The following is a 19,068-nucleotide window of genomic DNA, read 5'->3' as shown; positions in this document are numbered from 1 at the left end:
GTAGAATGTAAAATAAATTTATAATAGTGCTCAGTTTCAAATCTGTGTTAAAAAGCATATAAAGAGGAGTTTGACATTGAAAATTTTAAGAAAAGGCAACTTCTTATAAAAGCTTTGGAAACAGGACATACTTGAAAAGTATACTTAATCACCATTTTTAATTAATGGTAAAAAAAAATCAAAATTCCTACTTGTTCCTCTCCCATTCTTAGTTCAGCATAAAGAAAAGATGTAAATTGCTAGTGAGACACAATATTGTTGTGGCATCTCTTATAAGCTACTGTACAGTATATGGAGTAGGAGCTCTCACAGGGTAATCACATGCACATACAACATCTGTGCAGTTCATAAGAGGAAGAGGAAAGCTTATATAGTCAGGAGAGAAATCCATCAAATAAAACAAGCTAGGTGTTCTTGACGTACCATTGACTAAGCTGGCATTTGCATTATCAGTGGCATTTGCACCTGCTGCACCATCTGTAGCTGAAGGAGGGTGGGAGGAGGGATGGGAAGAATCTACTGAGTAATAATGGATAAAAAAGAATAATAAATAATAATATGAACAAATTTACATGACACAAACAATAACATTTATGGACTAGTGTGACTTTGTTTTCTCCAAAAAAGATTTGTTTTAAATTAAGCAACATAATGTCTAAAAATGAATGTCATTACAAAGATGTTACCAAAGTCAGAAATAAAAAAAAACCTCATACATGGAATATTTAAAAAAAGAAGAAATATGAAAGACACATTTAACAAAGTTAACAGAGTTGGTGAGAACTGTCTATACACAGTACTATGTATTACTATACCTCTGCTCCTTTATGCAGATATTTTATTTGCTTTATTTGCAAAAAAGTTGACTTTAAATAGACTAAAATATAATTTGGCTTGAATAAATGCATTTATAAAACCTGTCAGTATTTTTCAAAATGTACAATATATTGCTACTAAGACAACTAGTACAGAGGTTCTCAAACTGTGGTCCATGGACCACCACTGGTCCGCGAGCTCCATTCAGGTGGTCCGCGGATAGTTCCCTCTAAGGTGCGCGCCTGGGCGGCCGCGCACAGAAAATTAAGGGCCACCCACCTAATTAGTGGGGCCGCGCAGGTGTGGCTCCACTAATTAGGTGCCTGGACCCTGGAGAAGACGCACATGTAAGGTGAGGTGGTGGCCTTGGGGGAATAGGGGTAGATGGGAGGGGGCAGTGGGGTGAGAAGAGGGGGTTGGGGGAATTTGGGATGTGCAGGGCTGCAGCAGCCAGAGAAAGAGGTGACTTTTCCCAGCTCCAGGGCTGTGGCTGCCGGGGAGAGACGGCCCTCCTTCCCAGTCCCAGCTCAGGGGCTGCTGCGGTGGGGGAGAGACCCCCTTCCTTCCCAGCCCCAACTTGGGGGCTGCTGCGGTGGGGGAGAGACCCCCTTCCTTCCCAGACCCAGCTCAGGGGCTGCCACGGTGTGGGAGAGAGGGCACATCCATCACATTAGAAAGGTAAGACTACTGATATTAAAATATGAGTTGTGTGCTTTTATTTGTAGAACAAAAAACATTAATTATTATTACGGTTTTTTATCCAAAGCGCTTTACAGTACTTAGCCAACGGCACAAACAACATTTGGAAAGATCATTAAGTGGTCCGCTGAGACCCTCAGCAATTTTCAAGTGGTCCGCGAAAAAAAAAGTTTGAGAACCACTGAACTAGTGCACACTATACATAGGTCTGAAAGATATGCTACGATAACCCATTTAATATGCTTCACTGATTTCAAATCGATTACATTTTTCAATAGTACATAGAGATATTTTGGGAAATACAAAATACAGCAACTTGCCAAATTTGGTCCCTGCATTTTTCAATTTAATCTATGATAAAAATGAATATAATAGAAAATAAAATCTAAGTTTAGATTTCAGCAATCTTATTTTAGGAGAACTGGTTAGACAAGAGGTTCCTTCATAACAGGAGGAGGAAAAGTTCCCTAAAGGTTTTGTTTATTATTGTTAATGCTCATTTGCACTAGAGTTGAGAGAACAATTCATAATGAATAATTCAATGAATTTTGCTTTGCTTTCTGTTGGCTAATTGTTCACAACAGAAAACAACTTTCACATTTACTCCTTTTTGAAACAAATGAAATTCTTTAGTGACTGATGCTTGGCCCACAATTGATAATTTCATGCAGGTTAGTTATTCAACTTAATTTGAATTGCGGTGTTGCGGATGGAGCTAGTGCAAAATGAACACAATAAAATACAGAATTTGAAATTCACCATGTAGTACATACATGCAAATTTCAAATTGCATATTTGATTACAATACTCAATTCATAATTGATTACTTACATTTATTTTCTCTGAAGTTGGATACTTACATTAAACCACCACAGCAATTAAACTGCACATTTAAAAATTCAATATACAATAATTTACTTTTCAGGAATAATTGAGCATCCAAGCCTAAAATTATGATTTGCAGCACCGGTAATGCTTGAGCACTCAAATGTTTGCTGAAAATAAGCATGGAAGGGTCTCAAATGAAGTCAATTGAAATCAACTTTTGAATTTGAACAGAATATTCAAGGATAATTTTTCCAACCCTGATTTTTTCAGCCCTGATTTGCACCACAATCTGTCAGATGGCAGCAGCTAAAAGCCTCATCCTTCTAACTGATCTGGTAGATTTCTTACTCTACCTGGAAGCTGATGTCCATCCTCCTTTTTCATACCTGCATGATGATTTTTACAACACGTTAATGAAGAATAAAAGCCCACATCTAGAGAAAACTGACATGTAAACACACAATTGGTAGGATTTCAGAAGACTGAAGGTTTATATAAAGGGAACATATATTTTTGGGGAATACAGCCCTGATCCATACACGTAGCTCCATGCAGGCAGACTCCTGCACCCACACAATGGTGCTTGCAAGGAGAAGAGCCTGAATTTTGAAAGCATTTGGTTGGTGTTGTAGTTGTGTGGTTCCAATTAGAGTTCATGTGTGTTATATGAAATTCTTGTGTATTGATCTGAAAAGCCCTACCCCTCAGTGTTTCTTTAGAATCACCTCTTGTTCTATTAATCTGCAATGGCAGCTTTGCTTCTTTTTCTTTAAAGACTACAAACAATAAAGCTTGGGATATACACCAATATACAGACACCAAGCAAGAAGATATTCAGAGGGGGTTCTCCCTGGTCCAAAGCAGACACTCATTGCAGACAAGTTATGTGAGCTCTAAACAAATATTGAAGTTTTAATATCCCGCTCACCCTGCCGATACAGACTGTCAAAACAGAAACTGTTGTTACTGCTAAAAGGCCTGATTTTGCTCCCCCTGTTTTCAATGAGCGCAGGATTGGGCCCTAAAAAGGTGGTAAAAAACATAATGGCATAAAATAGTCTACCTTGGGAAACTGCAAATGTTTTCTCTTTAATGCTCTTAGCCTTTATTATAAGTAGTGGTTATTGTGTACCTCTCTTTGGAGATTATGTGGTACAAAGAATAGGTTTTCTTGTAGAAATGTGGAGTTGAGCGCAATCACTTAAGCCTTCCCAACAGTCCATTCTGCTACTCTTCATAAAAATAGTAGAGGGCAGAAGTTAGTAAATGGGGAATTTCAGGCCCCAAAAACCATCTAAGTCTACTCTTTGTGTCTGCAGCTTCAAATATAAAAATATGCAATGCAGGAGAAAGATAAATGATAACCCAAAGGAACATGTAGTTCAACTAAAACCATTAGGTGAAGTTATAATTGCTTTTTTATTACTGAGAAGGTATGAATTTTTAGAAAATCTCACAGTTCATGTTTCTTAACCCTTAAACACAACTGAATGCTTGAGGAGGATAATTTAAAAAAAAATCCCTTTTACACTCAGGCCAGAAATGCAGCAACCAGACTTGAACAGTTTACACTGACGACTGTGTGTATGTAAACCTGGACAAAAAAGACATTAAACCAATTTTCTGCTTACTGTGGAGCCCATAAGCTTAGTAAATTCTTCTGACTTTATCCTACAATAAGGTCAAGATCTAAAGAGACTTCTTGATTTGACTGCCTGGCACTTGAAGTTAAATTGTAACCCTCATTCAACACTTGCTGCCACTTAGACTAGTTTTCTTCCAATATTCCAAACCTGACCTGTCAATCTTAGAAAGTAAAAAGGTGTCTATGAATAAAGTGTACTTAAGTTAGTCTATAACAAGAACTACAAAGACAGGCACTCACCATTTACATCACCAAAAAGGCACAATTTTTCCTCATTTCATTTTTCAAATTTAAATAAGGGTGCTGTTTCTATGTCTGACTTATGAAAACTAATATCAATGCAAATAGAACAAGAAGTACTTGTGGCACCTTAGAGACTAACAAATTTATTTGGGCACAAGCTTTCGTGGGCTAAAACCCACTTCAGCATCCGATGAAGTGAGTTTTAGCCCACGAAAGCTTGTGCCCAAATAAATTTGTTAGTCTCTAAGGTGCCACAAGTACTCCTCGTTCTTTTTGCTGATACAGACTAACACAGCTACCACTCTGAAACCTGTCACCATGCAAGGATTAATGTAGATGTAAATAGGCAAAATTTAGGTGAGTATAGATTTATATGCAAAAGTAAAATGTTGTGATTGGAATATCTACCCTTATTTTCCCATTCATTTGATCACACACTACAGTCTGCAAATTAAAATGAAAAAAACTTTTAATCATGACTTACATATTAGTAATATATAGCTCTTGCAGTATTCCCTCATATATGTAATGACAAAAAATATACATGAAGACAGTACTTTAGATACTTTTAGTGCTTTACGAATAAAGGGCCTACAAGAATAATTTGAGAGCACCGAGATGTGCTATGAGGGGGTTACCTTTCTTATCTTTCTTTTCCTCCTCTTCTCCACCAGCCCCTAATAGAGTAAAGATGATGCCTGTCTGAGAATTCACTCCCACAGCGGTTACGAGCATTCGCCCAGAGCCCTCCATGACATGGGTACCTGAAATGACAGGATAAAAGAGAAATTAAAAATTTTGCTAATACTTCCTGAATGTATTTTTTAAAGACTACTACCAGGGTAGACAGTGGGCCAGATTCTGACCTCAGTTACACTAGTTTAAATCCAGAGTGACTCCAGTCATGGCACATGCCAGTGAAAGAAGCCCAACCACTGCATAAACAATAAAAGATGCTTTATTACAAATCTCAGGGTGTTTGTGTATCAATTAAATAGATGAAGTTTATTTTAAAACTTGAAATTGATGCAATTTTTAAAGGTAAAAGTAACTTCAGGTGTTACATTTGCATCCAAGACAATTATTGTGATATTAACATACATTTTGCTGTTTTTGCAAATGTTTTTCTCCTGTTTTGTGTGAAACACATACACAAAATAAAGGGGAAAATGGAGCACATACAAAAAACAGCAAAAGTTATTATACACAAACTGTCAAATTCAGAAGCAAAATTTAAAAGTAAGGAAAACTTTTCATCTTTCAGTTACGGTAATCTCAGTTGTTACTTGTAATAAAATATTTTCAGATAAGTATGATTTTGAAGTTGAACACACACCTTTAAATATAGTGAAAAAAAGTTGAAGTGTTGCACAGCTAATTGTGTTTAACAAATTATGATTCATGGGAATATAAGAAAATGAACTACTTATTGAGATAATCCCATGTTCCCAACACTAAAGAAGTCAAGACTCAGACATATTTTCATGGGATTACTAACTGAAGGATAATGTTTTTCAGAGGACAAGGAGAAGTCTGCACCCATATGAAGATGATTCAGTTTGAAAAGGATTTTTTTGCTGTGGGTAGAACTAATTAAACTGATAACAAGGGAGTTTTTCCTGAAAGGGATAATCTATTTAGTTATCATTTAACTGACAATGCTAAAAAATCTTCTGTGTTTTATTGTCTAGAGATGGCCTGTTTGGTCCACGTAGACGTATCAAATGAGGGATCTACATCACACAAATCTATCATGCCTGTCTTCATGGTTCGTTAGTCTGCACCAGCAGGGTGTACATTAAGCTGGCCCACGTGGATGCGCAGGCATGCACTAAAAATTCCCTAGTGTGTAGCATTGTAGTCTCATTTCTAACAGGACTACTTTAATGCACGCTAGGGACTTTTTTAATACATGCCAGCAGGGCCCACAAGGGCCAGTTAGCCAAAGCACCATGCAGACAAGCCCTAAATCAAAGGTTCTAACTTTTTCACAAGGTAAGCCACATCTTGAGAAGCTGTCTCAGGAACTTCCATCCCTACCTGTGTGCAATTACACAGACCACTTTCCTTTCCATTTTTGATTATGTAATATTCCTATAGTGGCAACTACAAGAATTGCTTACGTGGAAAAGTAATATTGGGAATATATTTAATGCATTTTTTGCTGCATTTTAATTCAATTTACTGGAAATCAAAGAGAGAGCACCCTCTGACAAACCAGAGGACTGGACACCAGAGACCATAGCCTGAGAATCTTTACTAGAAATTAACTCAGTATTACATGCAACTAAAACTGTAAGCTTCTTAGGAACATTTCTAGATATATAGCAGAGGAAGGGGGATGCTAGTCATTTTGAGAAAGAAGAAAATGCATAAATAGGGTAGAACTTTCTGGAAAGAGTTACAAGTAGCCCACTTCCCTAATGGAGGGAGTGGGGGAAGGGTCAGTATTTTAAAAATAGAGAATTTGAAACAAAGTTTATGCTAGACAGTTTTATATTGAACACTCCATAAAGGTTTCTTAAGAAAAGAACAAGCTTGTGCGATATTGTACTTTTAAGGCAATTTAATAAAAAGAATATTAAAAAATGGTCTGTCAACAAAAGATAAGAGCAAATGTGCAAAGGATAGTGCCAAAACGTTGACAATGCGGTCACTTAATTTAGTGATGAAGCCCTAATCTAAAGTCTTTAATAGTCAGATAATGACTGGACAAAGGGTTTAAAGACCAGACAAAGCTGATACTGATTTACCCACTATCTGTTCATAACCTAAATAGCGAAAGCTAAAGAGTAGGTTGTTGCCTGTACTTTTTTAGCTTTTCCTTTATGAATGCTGAAATATTTAGAAAACAGATGCGAAAAAGGTTGGAGGGTCACTACCCTAAATGTTTTGTATATCATTGTTAGTTTAGTATGTAGTGCTATAGCTGTGTCGGTCCCAGGATATTAGAGAGAAAATGTGGGTGAAGTAATAAGGATATTACCTCATTCACATATGTATTACCTCACCCACTAAACTACCCTTATAGTTAGAACATCTTGCCTAATATCTAACCTAAATCTCTCGCTTTGTTACGTCTTGTCCTACCTTCAGTGATCATGGAGAACAATTGATCACTCTTTATAACTTCCCTTAACATACTGTACATTTGTTACCAGGTCCCCCTCCCCTCAGTCTTCTTTCTCAGGACTAAATATACCCAGGTTTATTAACTTTCTCTCATAGATCAGGTTTTCTAAACTTTTTATCATTTTTGTTCTCCTCTGGACACTCACCAATTTGTCCACAGCTTTCCTAAAGTGTAGTGCCAAGAATGGACACAGTACTCCAGTAATGAGTAGAGTGGGACAATTACCTCCTATGTCTTACTCCTCTTAATACACCCCAGAATGATATTAGCCTTTTTTGCAACTGAATCACATTGTTGATTCACATTCAATTTGTGATTCACGATAACCTCCAGACCCTTTTCAGAAGTAATACCACCCAACCCGTTTTCCCCCATTTTGTAGCTCTGGTTTGATTTTTCATCCATAAGTGAAGCACTTTGCACTTATCTTTATTGAATTTCATCTTACAGAAATTGGACCAATTCTCTAATTTGTCAAGGTTGTTTTGAATTCTAATCCTGTCCTCCAAAGTGTTTGCATGTGCTCACCATGGATGTGAAGTTAGCAAACCCGAACCAGGGAGTTGGGGAGGGGGAGGGAGCTGCCACTTTGAGATAACCTTAGAGGAAAGATCTCAAGTATCTGAGGTATTAGACTTGCCAGGAGCTGGGGCACAAGTGGGTGAAAACTGCCTAGTAGACATGCATCAGGGAACTGGCACTGTGCCACAGCAGATTAAAGTTTTGGCTGTCCAGCCAGAGGAAGGCTGGGATGCTGCCCAAACTTGTTCAGCAGACGAACCTGAAATTAATAAATGTCACCTTTGGTTTCTGGTTGATAGTCCAACCATCTCCTGCTGCAACATTGTCCATTGCTCCTGTGAAGAATTTATCTGAGCTAGTGGTGATGTCATTGTCCTTGTCCACACTGTGCATGCCCTCTTGGTGTTTGCAAACTTGCAAAGTGACATAATCCATTGCAACTCTTGCATCTTTTTCACATGTTGGGCATCCACTTGGCTTGCGCGGCTTCATATGCTGCTTTTGCTGAACTCCGACTGAGTTATGCACGCCTTTCTGTCTCAAGTCTCTTTTCTGGTAGCATTCTGGATTCTCTATCATGTCTAGAGCATCAAAGAACTGTCCACCCTCTATAAGTTTCATTCTGGACTGGGTGATTTCCTTTGCTTGTAAAATTCTAATTGCTTTGTGAAGGGTTAATTCTTGGTCTTACAGTAGTCTCTCTGAGTTTTTTGTTCCAGATCCCAATTGTGATCTGGTCTCTTATCAGGAACTCAGCCTCACAAAATTGCAAAGATGAGCTCTTCAGATTTAGATCAGTCACAAGCTCTTCTATGGTTTCACCTTCTTTGTGTATTTTCTCTTTAAAATCATTTCTTAGATGTTTCTTTTTTGCATACAGTGCAGTACACCTCACATTTCTATCATTCAGTTTCACAGTTAGCCTCCTCTGCCTGAATGAACTGAAAACTGTTAAACACAAGTTCTTCCAAACCAGCTATTGTCAGTAACAAGGCTACCTTCTGACTCTGCCTTTCTGCTGGCATCCATTGCTTGCAGATACAGAGTAAAATACTGTTTAAATCTTATCCAATGTGCCCACTGCAGCTTGATGTTTTGGGTCCTTGTCCAGCTGGCTGGAAGAACAGGAGTATTGCCTCTTTAAGGGGGCTCCCCCAGTACAGGCGGGTAGATGGGAGGGGGGCAACGTATACAAGGATAGAGCAGGGAAGAGCAGGAAGCAGCTGGGCCAAGTCAGGGGGGTGAAGGAGAAGGAGGTCACTGCCCTTCCTGCCGATCAGAAGGAGGTAGGTATTTATATCCCGTGCAGTTCTGGACAAGCCCATTTTCACCTGGATCACAGTGGCAGCACCCCATCCCCCCACACACTCATGGATCTGAAAAAGAACTAGGTCCCCTCACGATGCATCCTACTAGTTGCCCTTTCCATTGGCGGCTGGGAAGGAAATTTTCCCTCACCACTAGATTACGGAGGCTGGGTGGAGTTTTTTCACCTTCCCCACAGCCGGTCTGGGACCCAGTGGGGTGGGGTAGTAGGTTAGGTTATGTTGTCACAACAATTAAATTTGAGGGCAGATATCCAATGCGGGTAACAGTTTTGGAAGGGATACATTGATTGGATAAAATGGATTGGGAAAGGATTTGAAAGAAATCATCCCTTAAAGGAGCTCAGGAAGTGGGGTTTGGGGCTCTGAGTCTGATACAGAAGGGAGCCAACTCTTCTCCTTCTATAGCCCCCTTTACCTCACACGAGGGGAAGGTGGTGGGATCCCAGCAACGAGATGGCTGGGATCAGGTTGGGGATAATTTAGAAATGATTAAGGAATGATGATGACCTGCACTATGCAATTGCTAGATAATCCCAGTTATTTAAAGTGAATAAAGTTGAAGCCTAATTACACCACATCCATTGACTCCTGTCTTTCTGCTGGCATGGACGGACAATTATCTTCCACATTTCCAGAGAGGTTGAGCACTAGTGGGGGCTATTTACTGCTCCATTCTTCCACTCAAGGTATCTGCTTAGTTCCTTTTCACTCTGGATACCATGGGGTGCTCAGTGCTTAAGGAGTTAGCAAGATGTCTCCTTTGTTGTGGTTCTGGTTTCAACTGGCTGTGTATAACAAGAGCTTCATTCACAGTGCTCCTTCCAGACTCTGTCTGGGAAGCCCAGTCCTTAAAGGCACAGTCCCCAATGCCACATCATTAACATTGCTTCATTTCTAAAAACAGAAGAACTTCCATTGATGCCTGATCTATAGTTCTGAGAACTCCCCAGTGCAAGATTTTCTATTAAGCAGAGAAGTGCCTACAACCACAGTAGAATACCACTAGGAAAGCTCCTGAGTAGGCTCCATGGAGCCCCCCACAGAGGTGGCTGCTGACCAATTGCAATATGAACCAATCGAGCTGGGCAGAGTCCCAGATTCCATGCATGAGAGGGGGAATATTTTTCATTTTGCCACAGGGAATCCTGCTTGGTTTTCACAGCTGCCAAGCTCAAACAGCCATGGAAATATTCTTCCTCTGTTTTTCACCAAATTTTTGAACTGAGCCCTGAGTCACGGTTCATTTTGATTAATTATTTTGAAAATTGAGAAAACATCTGATACGTCAACCCAGGTCATTACAAAATAAATATGTCGCAACACATTTTCTTGAGAACATAATTCTGTCCATCAGATAAAATAGTGACAAACAGATTCATCATTTCTCTCTTCATCCAGATTCATGGCCAGGAATAAAGAAGCTACTTTCTGCAGAACACGAAGTAACACTCCTAGACTTGTTCAAAGTAACAAACCTGCAACTGATAGCAATGCTTTTATAGGTTAAGATAATATTCCCATTTACAACCTGGCACTTCACCCTCCTCCCTTCACTAGTATTTTTTTTTATTATTATTATTATTACAAACAAGCTGCTAAGCATCTTCTTACATAGTCTCTATTTAAATCCCAGTAGGCCCCAAACGTGTTTTCCACTCCTTTGTTTTCTCCCACCAATTTACAATCCTCAAAGACACCCACCACCAGCAGCCACATCTTTCTCTCCCACGTTGCTAAAATGAAAATAGAAACATAAAAGAATGCCAGTGGAGTGACACAGCACATAGATCCTTAGGCACTAGATAATGAATAGAACTCGGAAAGTAGAAAAAAAACATTGTAGAGTGGATATTTGGGACAAAAGTAGGCCGAGATTTTAGAAGTTGATACCAGTGGTGTCACAAGTTATTAGGTGACAGTGCTGTGATAACTAGAGATGCTATATTGTCTACATACCATAATGTGTTGTTTTGCAATCACTACAATTAATTTGTGCCACCAATGTCCCTTTGATTGGTTTGGCAAACACAACATAGTGGGAAGTTCTGTCAACAGCTTGCTGAGGCTGATTTGAGCATAAATATCTCATCAGAGCCCTAAGACTGTTCCAGCAGACACAATACCAATTAAAATGCATTGATAGACAGACATGTTAAAAAAAGAATTTCTTAGTGCACTGAAGATTGTTCATATTTGGAAATGCTGTTTGTCTTCAATACAATTTGATTCCCTCCAGGATATTTTGCTCTCTTTTAGGTTGCTCTCAGCCACATTCTAATTGGTATTCTAGTCTCTGAAATCCATCCTTTGGTATGTTTGGAGCTGGAACAACAAGGCACTCATTGGTACTTGGTCAATAACACCAGTGGTCAAATGTGTTGAATCTTTACTACCTTTAATGAGACCCTGTCTGAACTGGAGAACCAAGCCAAGTTACCCACAAGTATTTTTGAAAATAGTTGTTGAAAGCTGCAGAACAACAGAGCACTCACAGTGAAGTTGGTTCAGAACTATGTTCACTATGGAGGTTAGAAGAGAAAGGGGAAGATAGAAAACTGGATTGAGAGCACATTTTCTGTCATTCATTCTCTTCGTCCCCTGGACTCCCATACAATCCTGATTTCCCCCCTAAACCTCCAGCATCTCCTTTGGTAGTTGTCTCTCCTCCCCTCTTTTTGTTAGCATCCCTCAGGCTCTGTCTAAGGTCCTCCTGCTCTCTACACAATCTCTCTGTGCATTATCCCTGAGTAACTTCATCTGCTCTCACAAAGTTACGTCTCTGCCAACGACTCACAAATCTGTTTTTCTATCATGACCTTCTCTGTGATTGTCCTATCTTGCCTCTCTGATCTTTGCCTGGCTGTGCCATCGCTATCCCATCTCAACTTCACAAATACAGAGCGCCTCTGCATTTTGCCTCTCAACCTTCTCCATTGCTGTAGACACCATCATCCTGCTTCTTCTCATCCAGTCTTGGAATCTCAGTACAATTTCACTCCTGTCTCCTTCTTCCCAAATAGTCAAGCTGCCTCCAAATCTCAGGGGCTCAGTTTTTCCACATCTCAAATCTGACCTTTCCGCTTTGCCTCTATGGCTAAAGTCTTGTCCCTATCTTGATTATTTGCCAACGTCCTCTAAACAAATATTGCTTCCCTCAGCCCACTCAAAGCTATGCAACTACAATCCTCTTCCTGGCCCACCACTGGGACTGTGGCACTTCCCTATTTCAGATCTCTCCACTGGATTCCTCTCAATTTCCACATCAAATTCAGACTTCTGATCCTCCCCTTTAAGGAAACTAGTGAGCTCTCCTCCCTCCTCCACCTGAGACAACAGGAGAGGGAGCAAAGTTCAGTGGCCTTTTCCCTCTTGGAAAACGTGCTCTCAATCCAGTTTTCCATTTTCTCTTTTTCCCTTCTCACTTCTACAACGAACACAATTCTGAACCCAGTTCTTTCCCAGAAGAATATAATACTGTATTTATTTGTATCCCAGTGGTGCTTGCAGTGTGCTAGGTAGTGTTCATGGAGTGATCTGGGTCATGAGTAGAATACCAGGTGAGACAGGCATGGAGGAAGAGAGCCTGGGCCTCTGCTGGAGAGAAGATCTTGTGGATCTCTCTCTGCTTCTGAAACCCAGGTGCCGGGAGGCAGAGGGGTCTCCCTTCTGCTTTTGCACAGGAATGTGGTCCCTGTCTTGTAGTCTTCCTCCTGTCCTCTTTCCCCAGAGAATTATCCCCTCCCAGTGGATGAGGCTTCCAGGCAACATTGTATATTCTTCCCTATGACTCTGGGGATGGGGCTCCCACAGAATGGAACCCCTAGTGATGAGGTCTATTTTCTTTCCAATCCCACTACAGGCCTGGGGTCCTATAGTTACAGTATTATGTTCACAACAGAGGAGTTGTGGGGAGGGGGCTGCCCTGTCTCCCAGCTCAAGGGGTAAAATTTAACGAGATAAGCAGACTTCCTCTCATTCAGTGTCTCTGTGCACTGGTTTAGCTTCACCCCATGAAAAGGATAGGGTCCCAGGTAAGGTGATCTCTTCTCTCCCACTCAGTTAGGGGGAAAGGAGGAATCCAGCTCCAGTTTTCTCCAGTGAAAATGGGTAGTTGCACAAAATTAGCTGAATGTTTAAAGTGAGGGTGAACTAATGACACTGAAGCCGACAGAATTTGGGAGGGAAAATCATCAATCTAGAGGTGTGTCAGAGGGATAGAGTGAGAAATATCAAATCACTGACAACTGAGCTGTTGAGCCTCATCCTTTGAGATGATGGGTGAAAATGAAATGGACATAAAAATATGAACAGATGGATAACCTCTGACTCAACCCAGATTAACATTTCTTACAAGTGAAGCATTCAAAATTGGCTTCAGTAAGCGGTGTCTTTATCACTACTGCTGGGCTCAGAATCTAGCTGAATGCTAAATGAGCCAAGAAAAAAATTGCTGTTTTTGCCAGCATTGTCCTCAGCTTACTTTGCAGATCCCAGTGCATAGTTTTTTCCTTATACCTGTAAAAGTTGCACCAAGAAAACACTCTTGTACAGGTATAAAGGAAAAGTGAGATTACCTGGGCAGACCTGACCCACTTTGGGATGATGAAGAAAGGCTCAAACTATCTACAAGCTATGCAGGAGTAGCTCAGAAATAAAGCAGGATCACTATGCCCTTTCCTGGATATCATGTTGGTATATATGGTAGACTGAATGTGATATTTTCCACCAGCCTTTTTAGACACACATATACATCCTGTTTTGTCATATGGCATGCAAAGAAGGGCATCCAAGCAAAGTTAACTGCACCTCTGTTCCCTCCCTCATCTTCTCCAAGGGTGTCCTTTTAAGTCTCAAGCCTCTAATTGTCCATGGGCTGGAACCCACCTTCCTCTCCCTCTGGACCAGAATTTTAGGGTTGCAGTCTTGTGCTTATCCCAGCAGGTCTGACTTTAGACCAGCACCTACAGGTCTGTTCTCTCAGGGGCCTCTGACAGCATTTGCCAGTGATCATCCAGCTTTCACAAAGCACAGTACATTTATTCAGGACAAAAGCACTATAGAGAAAATATATTATAAAACAATAAACAGTCTATATGCATGCTAAGCTTGCTAGGTGTCACCCATCTTCCACATGGAGCCTGTGGTAGGTTTTCAAAGTCCTTCCAACCCTTCCAGCAGAGATTTTCCCTCTTGGTTAAACACTCATATTCATTTGGGGATCATGTGAGGGACCCTGACTCAGTTCAAGCTGACCCTTTTTTGCCCAGTTCTGAAACAAATAATACTAAGCAATGCCCCTTTCCTTAGGGGAAAGCTTCAAAAGTTGGGTATCTGCACCGCCGGTACTGGGACTTTGCATTACTCACTCCTGAGTCATTCTAGATTTCACACAAAGCCCACCCAGCAAGCCAGGAACACAAAGATGCATATTACACTTATTGATGCAAAAGTCCATGAATATTCTATGTGCTTATAGCATCTTGTATATTTTGATGCAATTGTCTGACATTTTCCATGCTTCCAAGGTCACACATCTGTCATATCTCCCCACTGGAAGACAAAGAGGTTAATCCCCTTCACCCAGGTAGGAAACAATAGAATGCAAGGGGGAAACTGAGTCACACATTGTTTCATAATAAATCAAAAATTTCCCAGTTCTCCACACTAGTATTTCAAAAGAAATTGCTTCTAAAGGTGAGCATGGGTTCCTCCGTGAGGTGAACTACCTCAGGAACTGGGATCTGTCAGCAGACAAATGTTGTGTGGTCAAAAAATACAGCAAAGAAGAAGGCATTGTACTGTACTGAAAGTATGAAAGTTCTTAAAAAACATTCCAACTACCACATCTATCAATACTATTGCATTTAACCTAACCTACCAGTTAGCACAGGTATTACCCTCACAGTGGAAGTTTTCTGCACACATTTATATTGATTCCTCCCCCTGCCGCCAATTACACACAGTGTATCGTAAATCTATGGCAGCTACCATTTCCAATATAATGTGCAGACACTATTTTTCAATGTCATTCTGATGCAAAGTTCAAGAGAGTAGCTTCAAAAATGGGCACTAGCTATCAACAGCTAAGTGAAGCAGAAAAGAACAGCAGCAGTGCAGCTTTCTTCCATTTTCCATATACACCTCTACCCCGATATAACATGACCCGATATAACACGAATTCGGTTATAACGTGGTAAAGCAGCGCTCCAGGGGGGCGGATCAAAGCAAGTTCGATATAATGTGGTTTCACCTATAATGCGGTAAGATTTTTTGGCTCCCGAGGACAGCGTTATATCGGGGTAGAGGTGTACATCCATCTCATGTATGGATATGAAAACAAGAGTTTTCAGAGGGATCAGAATTCTGAAAACCAGTAAAAAGAAAGTAAATTTACATATGGTATAGAAGATGCTTGACAGTATATAGAAACCAAAATGTTCATCAAATAGATGAGCAAACCAATGCAATGAAGCTATATTTCCAGGAAATGCTGTGTATGGTCATTTAAACAGCTGGACGGTGTCACAAAATAAATATAGTTAAAATAGTTAGAAGCTAAAATTATCTCTTGAAATGAGGTAAACAGAAGACAGAAAAAAGGTGAGACTACATCTGACCAAAAAAGCTCACAAGAGCAAACACAATAAAGAACATTCAAGTTGATAACAAAAAACCTACTGATCAAAGCCCAGTCCCTTCAACTAAAATAGAATCACTGCTTGAATGTTCTTAATCACACTGTCAAAGGAGATTGACTTTCAGACAGTGTGTGAACAAAAGCCGTTCATTTCATGTCAGTCACCGAAATGCTCTTAACTGATTAGTGTTACCCCTTCACCAGCCTCTGGTGGCTCCCCCCTCTCTCCCATCCCATTCTTGATTACAATTGCTCTTCTCTTTCCCTGCTGGCTAGTGATGCCTTTCCCTAATGGGTCACTGTAACAGGGTTGCACTCACCTCTTGCGAGCGCCTCCTAGCCAAGTGTATGTGCCTGCACACTCTCTCTCTAGCTGTTTTTGTGGTGGGTCTTCGCTGACTTAGCCCTCCGGCCAAGTGATACATAGTCTGTCTGTGAGATAAAAGCAAAGCAAACCCCTTTTGGGGTACAAGTCCAACAGGGACCTCTCTCAGTGCCCTCTGTAACATCTCTCTCAGTTTGTCCCTGCTCCAGAACAGAGCGGTGCCCCAGGGCTCCTTCCTTGGAGGCAATGTCTTTGCCCTTTCAGGGCCTTTCTGGCCCCAGCTCTTCAGCTGGGCCACTAAAAGAGTTTAGTTCCCCCTTTTGGGGTGCCTCAATCTCCAGGCCACTTCCTCCAGTGACTAATGGGAGATTGGGGGGGCTCAGGCCCGCCTCTACTCCAGCTCTCAGCCCAAGGACCCTATAAGATAGCAGCCGTCCACCGTGTCCCTTTAAATAAACTGTGCTGCTGCTACAATTCCCCAGGCCACTTCCTCATGGCTCCAGCACATTTTTCACCTTACCTCAGGGCCTTGTCCTGTTGAAGTCCCAGCAGCCAGCCCAGAGCACCATCCACTCTCCTCCAGCTCTAGCAAGAAACTGCTCTGTCTGTGCAGCTCTTCTTATACTAGCTTACTGGGCCCTGATTGGCTGCTTCCCACTCAGCCTCTCTAGGCAGCTTGGACGATTGCTGCCTTTTTCTGGGGCGGGGTTTGGCAGGGCCACAAAGCTGCCATCAAGGTACTCAGGGCCTAGTCCACCCCATCACAGTCACTTAAAAGTCCTGGGGTACACCTAGAACTAACATCATGACATCAAGAAAAGAAACTCTGTGTTTAGATCTAAAGAGTGTGTTTAGATTAATAGATAATCTATTGTATGAATCCATGAGGTACTTTTAGAAGTTTACTGGAGCAACTTGAATAAACCAGGCACACACATACTATATATTAAAGCCTTTACTGAGCTAACCTTTTTGTCAGAGAATTATTGGCTGACATCAAAGTGATTCAGTGTGTAGTTTCCCCATTGTAAGACAGTAAATTAGTCTTGGTTTTACCCAAGACTGTGAAGCATTAGTCTTTGTAAGAGGCAGTTTTTGGAAGAGGGCTATTAGAAATAGAAAGGAATACTTCCAATTCATCAGGACTGAATTAGTGCTGATAATTAGAGCTGGTTGGAACATTTTTGGCGAAACATTAAAACTGAAATTTTATCTGGAAACATATTGATTTTAATGAAGTTATTGCTGAGAAGGTTTCTGAAATCCAGGGTGTACCCTCAAGTCACTTCCACAGACAGATTTTTGATTTAGGACTCTCTAACAATTTTGATCTGAAAAGAGAAGTTCTGACACAATTCGGTTTTGCTAAAGGTTTTGTTTTCATTTCAATGTAGAACAAAAACAAATGCTGAAATCTCAAGAGAAGCCACAAAACAGAACTGTTGTTCTCCAGCCAACTGTACCAACAATCTCATTACCCCTCAGTATGTAAACGATAGTGATGAATGCATGGAATGTCATTGCGCTACTGTGCTTCTGCATTACCTTGGATGCCAATCTACTAAAGCTCAATTCAATAACCTCATATGTCATTTCTAGACACACCTGCACTAAGCTTGCAGAATCAGAACTGAAGAAATGTGAAGTTCAAGTCAGAAGGAATAGAAAATAATTAGAGAATTCATTACAGGGGTTCAGTTAAACTACAGGTTTCGTTAAACAAGAAACGACCTAAAACTTCATGCAAAACAGAAACTTTTCTGAAGCTCAAAAATGTTTAAACTTTTAATCTGTGTTTTAAATTCATGTATTTGTTCTGTATTGGAACATAAATATGTCCGTTAAAATACCAAAAGAAAGGTTATTCTTTATGGATCACTGTCTCAGTCAGAAAAATGCCACACTCACAAGATTTCAAGTTCAGTCCCACAGACTTAAGAAGGTCATAAATCATATCCAGACTTCTAGTTACCAATCTAAACTGAGCCCCACCAAAGCTTTTAGACTCACCCTTCATGTAATTCTAGTAAGTCTGGAGACTATATTTAAAAGTGAATTTAAAGCTTAAAGGAATATTTCTGCGTGGGCAATGGGTACCGGTAGTTCAGTAAGCTGGATCTAACTAGAAACTTTTGAAGAGCTCTTAAATATCTACAGACAGAGAAAAGAACTGATTCTTCTTTCACTTTACACTGGTAACTCCACTGGCATCATTTAAGTTATGACTAATATAAACCAGTTTGAGTGAAGAATCAGACTCTAAATCTTTATTAGCTATAATTATGTACTTGGAACTATGGAAAGAATTCATGTTTCCTCCTAATCTGTGCACTGAATATTAAATATTAAATCTTGTATGTCAGGTTCATGTGAAATGAATGTGTTTATTTCTTTCATTCATAAGACTTCTTTCCAATGTGAATAAAATTCATTTTTTCCTACTGTGGGCACCAGAACTTTCATGATACTTACATAGTTCAGAAAAACTGAGATTTTTGAAGCCGCTAATAAAGGGTTAGTTTTTCAGCATGGGAAAGAAAATATTTTAGTGAGGGGAAAATTAATGAAACATATATGGACTAGGAAGTTAGGCAGAGACTATTATGCTACCACAGACATTTTCTGGACAATCATGTACCTAAAAGTTAGTGGACCAAAGAGTGTCCAGAAATCCAAATATCAGAGAATGAAACTGGTTAAATATGGGAAAATGGGCATGAAGAAGCAAGTGAAAAGTAACATCTCACTTTCAGGGCTCAAAGTAACTAATACCCAAACTGTGGTGGATACATATTCTCTATTTGCAAATCCAGGCAACTATTTTAGCCCCTTCCCTGCAACTGCTGAGATAGAGTTGATGTTATCAATAAACTTAAACATCTATCAAAAATC

The 19,068-nt window shown here is 40.2% G+C and overlaps 1 protein-coding gene across 7 annotated transcripts in view; it reads right to left on the bottom strand.

Annotated features, from left to right (window-relative positions):
- Positions 1–19,068, bottom strand: part of ATP2B2 (ATPase plasma membrane Ca2+ transporting 2) — a 327,087-nt gene that overhangs the window by 148,746 nt on the left and 159,273 nt on the right. For 3 of the 7 annotated variants that reach the window (XM_065408377.1, XM_065408378.1, XM_065408379.1), the window contains exon 5: positions 4,870–4,995. In XM_065408377.1, the coding sequence (XP_065264449.1) occupies positions 4,870–4,995 (126 nt within the window). Of the gene's footprint in view, positions 1–423; positions 520–2,696; positions 2,730–4,869; positions 4,996–19,068 lie in introns of all 7 variants that reach the window. The other 4 variants (XM_065408373.1, XM_065408376.1, XM_065408374.1 and 1 more) reach the window with 3 other exon arrangements.

The sequence above is a fragment of the Emys orbicularis genome, chromosome 7 (assembly GCF_028017835.1).
Source record: "Emys orbicularis isolate rEmyOrb1 chromosome 7, rEmyOrb1.hap1, whole genome shotgun sequence".
NCBI lineage: Eukaryota > Metazoa > Chordata > Testudines > Emydidae > Emys > Emys orbicularis.
Note: the sequence above shows the minus strand (reverse complement) of the source record. Positions and strands in the feature narration are given on the sequence as shown.